The 10,000-nt window shown below is 36.5% G+C and overlaps 1 protein-coding gene across 12 annotated transcripts in view; it reads left to right on the plus strand.

Moving 5' to 3' along the window:
• LOC125029669 (MAP kinase-activating death domain protein-like) overlaps nt 1–10,000 on the plus strand; it is a 98,624-nt gene that overhangs the window by 32,638 nt on the left and 55,986 nt on the right. For 10 of the 12 annotated variants that reach the window (XM_047619710.1, XM_047619707.1, XM_047619706.1 and 7 more), the window contains exons 12-19: nt 4,802–4,916; nt 5,086–5,288; nt 5,755–5,965; nt 6,249–6,350; nt 6,527–6,643; nt 7,602–7,783; nt 9,183–9,377; nt 9,737–9,940. In XM_047619710.1, the coding sequence (XP_047475666.1) occupies nt 4,802–4,916; nt 5,086–5,288; nt 5,755–5,965; nt 6,249–6,350; nt 6,527–6,643; nt 7,602–7,783; nt 9,183–9,377; nt 9,737–9,940 (1,329 nt within the window). The remainder of the gene's footprint in view (nt 1–4,801; nt 4,917–5,085; nt 5,289–5,754; nt 5,966–6,248; nt 6,351–6,526; nt 6,644–7,601; nt 7,784–9,182; nt 9,378–9,736; nt 9,941–10,000) is intronic. The other 2 variants (XM_047619714.1, XM_047619718.1) reach the window with 2 other exon arrangements.

Genomic DNA, 10,000 nt, shown 5'->3' on the forward strand with positions numbered 1-10,000 from the left:
AAGATCATGGATCACAGCTAGATTTAGGAAAAGGCAAGCTGGGTAGTAAAATTGAACTTATGAGTGATAGTTGTGGAAAACTTATTCATATTATCATATTCTTAATTTTTTATCATCATCATTTGATATCTAGGCTAGAGTGGGCTCCACTACTAAAAGTTGCCCAGGGCCTCCTCATGTTATGGATATATACACAGTTACCCTTTGTGTTTATAAACATACAGGTTCTCTAGTCTGTCATTACAGAATGTATTTGTTATTCTATAGATGTTATTTTGTTACTGTAATATAACTAACTCGAGAATATTTATGCAAGTGGTAATTTACGTATCTTGAATGATAAAAGAACAATATTGAAAACCAAAAGGAAATGCTTTATCTCTTGTTTCAGAGGGACTAGTTTGTTTTACATAGTTCCTTTTGCCCAATTAAAGCTACTATTCCTTGGTTCAGGTGACAAGTAGGACTGCATGAACTCCCTTGTTCATGCTATTAAGCTATGTTAACAGTATTATGTAGAGATCTGTATTCTACAAAACACAATATTCCAGATTATACTTTCAGTCTCTTGAGGTAGGATTCTTGGTCTGTGTAGCGAACAAAGTCCTTCTTTTATTGGTGTTTTGATAGCGCTCCTTATGAGTGTTTTCACAGATTACTGTTATGAGGTATGTCAGTATATCCTTTTCAGCTGAAGGATATTCCTATAATGCATAAGGAAGGCATATCAAACACAGATAATATATACAGTATTTATTGTTGAAACTCTATTTACATTTTATGATGTTCATAACTCCATTCTAGTCCCTCTGAGATACAGTACAGTTGTTACAAGCCACACCCACACTGATTGCAGTTCTCTGATTTACCTGTGTAGCCTAAGGGCTTTGTACCCTGTTCTCCAATGGGCATAATATGTTCAGCAGTTTTATAGGATTTGTTATGTGCCTAGAACCTCCTACAGATTTTTTTAGGAAAATTTCAACTACCTTTGTCATGTTCCAATGCGTGTGACTCTTGGCTCTGTTGGACTATGAAATTTCATCAAATATTTGCTTGCCATTGATTCCATGTGACACTGTGATTTAGTAGTCATATAGAAACAATAGATTATTAGGGAATTAGCAACACTTTTTCAGTATATGTACTTGGATTTATTTGTTATCATCAAGACAGCTATTATGATACAGAATGTGTGAAAAAAGGGAGCATTATTTTTTTTATGTGGTTTAATATGTTTTTAGATTTTTGTATATCTTGTAATGATACAGAATTTTTAAAACTTTTAAAATATTCAGTGATTGTGCTGCCTTGCAGAGTGCCAATGTTCCTTTATGCATTAATGCATATACACAAATGTGATTATTTAGAGTCCAGATAATATGCAAATTGTAAAAGTAAATTCCACTTGTCATAAAATATTTATCTGTTTAAGTAAAAACTGAGTGCATGTAAACCTCATTTTCTGAACATGAAACATATTCCTTTCATTATTATATACCTAGTTAGGGTTCACAAATTCTGTTCACTATTTTGTACTTTTTAGTGGATTTTCAAGATAATTTTACTGGAAGGTGTGTGCATGCCAGAAACTTTGATACCAGTGTGGTAACAGATTTTGTACAAGAATATAAATTTGATTATTCTGGTGTAGCTTTCTTGGCTTCTTTTGTACTAGGTTTCCTAAAATTATTGACAATTGCATGTAATGCAAAAATATCCAAGGGCATTTTAAGATGTTTAACCCCTTACCCCCAGACTATCTAGGACTGATAGTAGTGTGAAAAATTGTGCAGATCCCTTTGATCGAGAATGTGCCAGTTGTCTTGAATTCATGAGTGTGCATTACTGCATGTGCACACTGCTTGGAAATTCCTCTGGTACTGTACTTAGCACGGTATATTGGTATTTGATCTTTTGGTGTTTTTTTATGTGTTATTAAATGGTAATGTACATTTTATAAGTGCAATATTAACAGTGAAATGAGTACATGTTATATTGATGCAATACTCAATTATAAATTCCTGCATATGAATTAACACTGATTGAATTTCCTATAGTAAAGCATATGGTCCAAATTCTATTCAAAGGATGTACACAGATAAAAAGAAATTGGAATTATAATTCATCAACCTTCAGAAGTAGAAAAAAAAAGAGATACAGCTGTCAATACAATGATTTTTTTGTGATTTCTCAGCCCACACTCCTACAACCCCAGTGGCCTCTTGTTTTTTTCTTATTTCATTATATGTCTCTTATTTCCCTTCTCCTTCTCCTCTTCAATATTTCCACGCTGCCACAGGCGTTAAAGTCTATGGATGAGGTTTGTGATTTGTGGTTGTGACCTGCTGTAAAAGAGTTGTTTTGGTCTTTCAGAATTTTAACTTGTCTTGCTGCATTACTAAAGGATTATTGCTTGGATCATTTTCTTGTGATGAGAATGCTTTTACTTTATTTATTCAAGTGCTGATGGAAGCTGAATAGGTAAATGCGACATTAAATCTACACCTAATGTATATCTCTCCAGTTTATCCCAAGCAGTAATCTTTAAATATCTTCACAAATTAGAAAATCTTTTGATTGTAATCACATATTATATATGGTAATTAGAAGAAATTGACTGATCAATGCATGTTCTCTTACTCACAACTGCATTTATCAACAATTTCCATATCCTCATCGGTTGGTGTAAAATAAGATATTGGATAAAAGGCCAATTCATATGGCATCCCGCTTATTGTAATCTTACATCTATTCACCTAAAACAAGAGTAATACTGTCCTTGCCCCCAACATTGCTAAAAAGTGTGTGCCAAGATGCACTGGCCTTGTAAATTATATCATTCTAAGTGGCAAATGAATACCAAACAAGCACGAAGTCGATACTTTCGCTTTATGTCTATGTTTAATTTGTTAAAATGACAATCAGTAATATCCTTTTAATTAAAAACAAATTACCAAACATTTAGCAAACTTCCATTATGTACAGGTAGGGGCACCTAGATAGTGGATTTCAAATAGTACAAATGACTAACTGAAGTAGATATCAGTAGACCTTATGGTGATGACATTTTAGTTGTAGGGTCCACTTGTAGTGCAGTGTTAAACATCATCCACAATTTTGAAATAAGCCTAGTACAGAACCTGCTATTAAAAATCATGTATGGTTGCAAGTATGATATAGGTTTGGGTGTAGGTGTGTATAGATGTTGCTATGGTTGTCAGTGTATTAGTATAAATGCTTAAATGTGTCTGTGTTTGACTGTGTGTGTGCATGCTTGTAGGTATCTCTGAGCATGTGTGTGTGTGTGTGTGTGTGTGTGTGTGTGTGTGTGTGTGTGTGTGTGTGTGTGTGTGTGTGTGTGTGTGTGTGCATGTGTGTGTGTGTTTGTGTGTGTGTGTGTGTGTGTGTGTGTGCGTGTGTGTGTGTGTGTGTGTGTGTGTGTGTGTGTGTGTGTGTGTGTGTGTGTGTGTGTGTGTGTGTGTGTGTGCGCGCGCATGCACGTGCATGTGCATGTGCATACTTGTGTGTGTGTGTGTGGGAGTGTGTGTGTGTGTGTGTGTGTGTGCGTGCGTGCGTGCGTGCGTGCGTGCGTGCGTGCGTGCGTGCGTGTGTGTGTGTGTGTGTGTGAGTGTGTGTGTGTGTGTGCTTTTGTGTGTGTGCACAAGTGCATGTGCATTTGTGCATGTGCATACTTGTGTGTGCATGTGTGTGTATGTGTGGGGATGTGCATGTGTTTGTGTGTATGGGTATGAGTGTGTGTGTGTGTGTGTGTGTGTGTGTGTGTGTGTGTGTGTGTGTGTGTGTGTGTGTGTGTGTGTGTGTGCGTGTACGCACGCGCGTGCATGTGCATACTTGTGTATGTGTGCGTGTACATGTTGGTATGGTTATGAGTGTGTGTGTGTGTGTGTGTGTGTGTGTGTGTGTGTGTGTGTGTGTGTGTGTGTGTGCGTGTGTGTACGCACGCGCGTGCATGTGCATACTTGTGTATGTGTGCGTGTACGTGTTGGTATGGTTATGAGTGTGTGTGTGTGTGTGTGTGTGTGTGTGTGTGTGTGTGTGTGTGTGCACGAATGCATGTGCGTTTCTGCATGTGCATACTTGTGTGTGCATGTGTGTGTGTGCGTGGGGATGTGTATGTGTATGTGTGTATAGGTATGAGTGTGTGTGTGTATGTGTGTGTGTGTGTGTGTGTGTGTGTGTGTGTGTGTGTGTGTGTGTGTGTGTGTGTGTGTGTGTGTGTGTGTGTATTATATATATATATTTTTTTTATGTCTTTGTGTGACAAAGAAAAATATATATTCTGTGGGCTTAGGTGTAGATTTATCTTGAAACCCATTTCAGGTGCACTGTTGCAATTTGGTTTTAAATGCAAAAGTAATTTGCATGAATGCATGGCCATGAGATATATTATTAAAATATTAACCATTACATTTTTTTGGATGTGTGAATAAAGACATCAGTCTTTTCAAATTGATTTTACTCACCGATATTTGGCTTTTGTTAAAAGATATATGGACAGAAAACAGTCATTTATGTATGATCAGAAAACTAAGATTTTTTTTTTTCATTGTATACTCTGATTTTTTAAATGAATAAGATTTTTTAAAAAGTTAATAGTACAGTATATAAATATATATTTATATATATATATTTTTTTTCCATTCTACAAGAGGATAATGAGGTTATGGATTTGATCATTATTTTATGCATGTGTTACTGAAATTTACTAGAAAAGGTAAATCTGTAGGTAAATTAATTAGCTTTGATAGTAACTCTCCTGTTCTTGATCACTTCTCAGGCCTTAGCAAGCATGTCACCTCAGCCACCTCCTCGCTGCTTTGAGGACATGCATAAAAACAAGGGGCATCATCATCATCATTCCCAGAGTGGGAACTACAACCTTTTTATTTATGGTTGGTGTTATATTGATATGTAATATTTGGATAAAGATTTGATGATATTTTTTAGTATGGAATTCCAGCTAGTATGGTAAAACTTGTTATATAAATGTTTTACATATATGCTTCTGATTATGATTAACCATCTTCACAAATCAATTAAATTTAAAACCATTTCTTCCAGGTAATGATGTGGATTCAGTGGACATAGCAACGCGTGTTGCTATGGTTCGTTTTTTCAACTCACAGAATATCCTAGCCAATTTCACAGAACACACACGAACACTTCGTCTATACCCACGTCCAGTGGTGGCTTTTCAGATAAACTCTTTCCTGAGGTCAAGACCACGAGCAACACCCTTCCTTAATATGTTTGCTCGTACACAGGTGGGTTAAGATTTTAGATGGAATATTTTCATATAGACAGATAGATAGAAATAGAGATTGATATGTATACAGGTGTGTCTGTGTGTGTGTGTGTTTGTGTGTATTTGTGTGTGTACATATATAAACATATTTGTGTGTATGTATGTATAATTAGAACATGTGTAAATATTTTGTGTGTGTGTGTGTGTGTGTGTGTGTGTGTGTGTGTGTGTGTGTGTGTGTGTGTGTGTGTGTGTGTGTGTGTGTGTGTGTGTGTGTATGTGTGTGCATGCATGCATGCATGCATGCATGTGTGTGTGTGTGTATGTGTGTGTGTATGTTTGTGTGTGTGCATATATACACATATTTATATGTATGTATGTATAAATAGAACATGTGTAAATATTATGGACAGCTTAATTTTTAAATAGTAATGCAAGTTTTATTTCATGATATGCTTCTGAGACATTTTTTTTTTTCTTGCCAGGCAGTGGAATTTCTTGCAGAATGGGCTCTTACCCCATCTAATATGGCCTTTCTAAGAGTAAACACAGGTGTATGTGACCCAGCACTCATTGGTGATAAAAGTAAATGGTATGCCCATACTCTGGAGCCAATGACTTTCAAGGTTTGGCAGGAAGGCAGCTCTCTTGGTACTACACTCAGAGCAGGCACACAGATTGAAAATCCACCTACAGGTAAGATGTTTAGTCTTTGATTTTATTATCATTGTGAGAAAGTAATTATTAGTAGTTGTACATCCATTCTAAACCTTGCCTGTCAGTGTTCATTTGGTTACTATCAAATAACTGGAAGATAACAATACTCCTCTACCTTAACTTATTAACCTATTATCTGTCATAGGGCAGAATATATTGTTATTTAGTCAATATTTTTCTCAAGTTTTTAAGAGAAAGGAGGAAGGCTGAGCATTAAAATGAGTAACAGCTGTATCACAAAAAATGCATTTTTTTTTTTCAGATGAGAGTGGAAGTGATTCTGAAGGGGGTGAGAGCACCAGTAGTTCATATTCATCACTTAGTGACTTTGTATCAGAGATGCAAGTGTCAGATCTGTCTCCAGGTAATGATTCTAGGGATTCATTTGGTGCTGTATTTTGTCTCTCTCAATGTGCATGCATAATTTGTACGTATTCATATTCATGAATATTTATACTTATTAATGTAATTTAAGGCATTTGAAATACTTACATATCTTATAACTTTTTTAGTATCCAGTTTCATTCTGTTTATGTACAGGTTGTGGAGCAGCAACAGAAAAGGAAAAGGCCACATTGTCTTCAGGACTGGACCCAAGATCAGTGTTCAATCCACCTTTCTGTCTCCAGCTACCAGGAGCAGCTTCTTCAGATTCAGGTAAATTGGTGAATAGCTTTTAAGAAACATGTGATTACATAGAAAGAGGAATGAAAATGAAAGAACATGGTTTGAAAAGAAAGACTAGGAAACTGTCAAACTGAATGAAAGGGATAGGGAGAGATAACTGAGTCTGTGAAAAAAATGAACTGCATAAACTCAGACCATAATCATGAGGATGAGACAAGAACATATGGAAAATTAACCCCTATGATCAGGATGACATGACCATCATGTCGTGAATAAATTTGGGTTGAGGTGTGGGTAACATGAAGATGCTGTTGTGGGAAAATTTGCCTGAGGTCTAGAGTGACATGAACTTGCCATCATGAAAGTTTTGGCTGAAGGTTAAGGTGATTGGAAAGACTTGCCATGAGTGCATAAAGCTCTTGAAGGCAAGAAGACTCAGTTGGCATTTAGGAAGGGTTTTTTGCATTATTTCCATTGATAATGAATGTGGAATGTATCATTCTTAAACCATGACTGGAAGAGGATTGGCTCCAGGGATTATACTATTTCTATGCTCAAGATCCTTTTCCAGCAGCCCAGATTGTATTACAAAAAATTAAATACTACAAGAAATAAAAACTTTACAAAAAAAAATATGTTACTTATTGCTATTATTGATACACTGAGTTATGGAGCAAAAAAGTTAGAACTGCTTATGGAGAAAAAAAAAGAAAATAACATTGCAAAGGGGAGGTATAGAGTCCTTTTACTGCACATGATTTTTCATGAGTGCCTGTCCTACAAACCACACACCTGGCAGAGTGGCCACTCAAGTAAGCCTTATGCCTGTATTTTGGGCCATGTGTGGGTGGTGAAACATCTGGATCCAATGGGTTAAGTTTGTATTTTTGTATGTGTAATCTGTGAGTTTATATCTAATTTTGTTAAATCCGTATATACATACGAATAAAAAGGAATACTAATACTTTTATTGATATTCATTAAACAGCACTGAGCCACCCAGGATCCATGTCTACATCCTCTTCTCGGTCATCATTATCCTCTGCTGACCAGAGAGATGATGATGATGATGAAGAGACTGGTGAGGGTGTGATGAAACTGGAAGATGCTGATAAACTCATTGCAGCTACACCAACACTACATCCCCTTCCTCTGCGGACAGAGGCACTGGTGAGCTAGATATGATATATTCTTTGGTTATAGCACATTTTTGTTTTCTTTAAGTAATTCTAAAACTTCATAATAGTTCTGAGATGTATATGTACCATTTTATGATTTTGTTTATGGCTTTAAAAAAAGGTGATGGTTTTTATGAAAGTTATTTTTAGCCCATATATTATAGTGTTTCCCTTACATTCTTATATTGTTATTTGCAGTATGTACTATGCTATATTATATGTTCTTTATAAATTTTGTCACATGTTATTATTTGCTCTGCCATAATTATGATGTTCTCGCAGTTATACCATGATATCAGTATATGTTTAAGAAAACCCAATGAACAAGCTAACACAGTTATTGTATTGCAGTTTTTTATAGGGGTATTCCAAAAGTATTACCTGTTTATTGATTTGTGAAAAACCCTTTATCTTAAATCTGCATTCCATAAATGTTTTTCCAAATAGGTATGTAAGCATTTATACTACCACGTGGCAAGATTTTGGATTCACCTATCATAAACTACTGTATCAAACTTATTCAGAAAAATAAGTGACTGTTTAATGTCAACTGATATTGTGCATCAGTGAAGAAATTGTGACAGGCTATTCTGAATCATTGGAGGGGCTTATTGTCATTCTCTTTGATCATTCTCTTTGATGAGGTGTAGCCCCATGTTGCTGGGAAAGAAAAGCAAGTCCTTCACTACTTCAGATGGAAATTTTTTTACTATCCACCCTACAATTTGGACCTGGCTCCTAGAGGCTTTTACCTTTGCATAAATCTAAATTACTTTTTGGATGGAAAATTCTTTGTACAAAAAGAGTTTGTAAAAGACAATCAGCATGTAGAGCTAATAGCCAGAAGCATGTCATTTAAGGGGCCAGGGGGGGCAATTACCCCCAAGACTGATTGCCCCCCTCAAGGTGCCTTCCCCCAAGAGTCATATTCCCAATTTTTTTGCTTAAATTACATCTTTCTAGCTTCTGCTGTAGCATCAAAATACTCCCCCCCCCAAAAAAAAAAAAAAAAAAAAAAAAAAAGCTTTAGTGATGCCCCTGCTGGTAGTAGATGTTTATCACAAGGGGATCCAAAAAAGTCATACAGTATGTTCGTGCCTGAATGGCCAGGCTGATAAATTGGGGAAATAGCATAAGATGTAGATATAAAATGAAAATGTCATTACTAATTCTGTAATTGTTATTCATTAGTTCTAAAACAGGTGATACTTTCCAATTACACCATATACTTAAATATGAGGATGAAAGGAAAGTGGATATTTCTACCTAGAAGTTGAAGTGATCAGTAGAGTTTGGTAAAGATTTCTGATGCAGATAGTTAGTTTTGTATCCAATGTAAATGTTTCCAGTTCTGTCACAGTGCTCACATTGCATCTATGTAACCATTTCAGGAGAAAAATGATGAAGTATTCACCCCAGAAAGTGACTCGGCAACCACCACCCCAAAGACAGTTGTGAGCAACAACCAGTCGCCACTCCCTCATGTAAGCCCCACGCCTTCCGTCAGTAGTGATGCTTCCATAGCAACCTCCTCCTCAGAGCGCGACAGGCCCACCACTCCAAGACCTAGGACATTTTCCAAGGGGGTAGGTGGAGGAGGAGTGTTTGCCTTTGGATGGATCCTTATGTCAGCTACCTAAGCAAAGAAGTTATGAATATGATTAGTAGATTCAGTATTACTGGGACAAGACAGGTTAACCCATAGAGCCTTTTAGTATGTAAGAGATAAGGGAGTTGTAATGCAGTATACTCCTTTTTGCTTAAATGGCATATACCCTCAAGCTTTTAATTCTCATTTTGAATAGGACATTACTCTTTCCTATTCATATATTGCATGTAAATGGCTTCCATTGCATTACCTTGAAAGGTTTCTGGTAAATTAGGGCTTGCAACTATGTACTGTTATTACTAATACTTGCTGGAAACTCTCCCTTGCGTGCTTCAGGCTAGCCCAACACCCCAGAAGCAGAGTTCCTTCAGCAGCATGCTGGCTCGTGCATCTAGTCTTGGTTCAGGGAGTTCAGGTGGAGGACCCACTAGACAAGGGTCACAGAACTCATTGTTGGATCAATTTACTTCTTCAGCCAAGGAACTGATCAAAGAGAGGCAGAGCTCACAGGAGGGATCATTTCTTTCACAAGTAGACAAGGTATGGTAATCACTGCTAAAAGGATACATGATATTTTTACTAATATCAACTCTGTTATTC

This window comes from Penaeus chinensis, chromosome 10 (assembly GCF_019202785.1).
Source record: "Penaeus chinensis breed Huanghai No. 1 chromosome 10, ASM1920278v2, whole genome shotgun sequence".
NCBI lineage: Eukaryota > Metazoa > Arthropoda > Malacostraca > Decapoda > Penaeidae > Penaeus > Penaeus chinensis.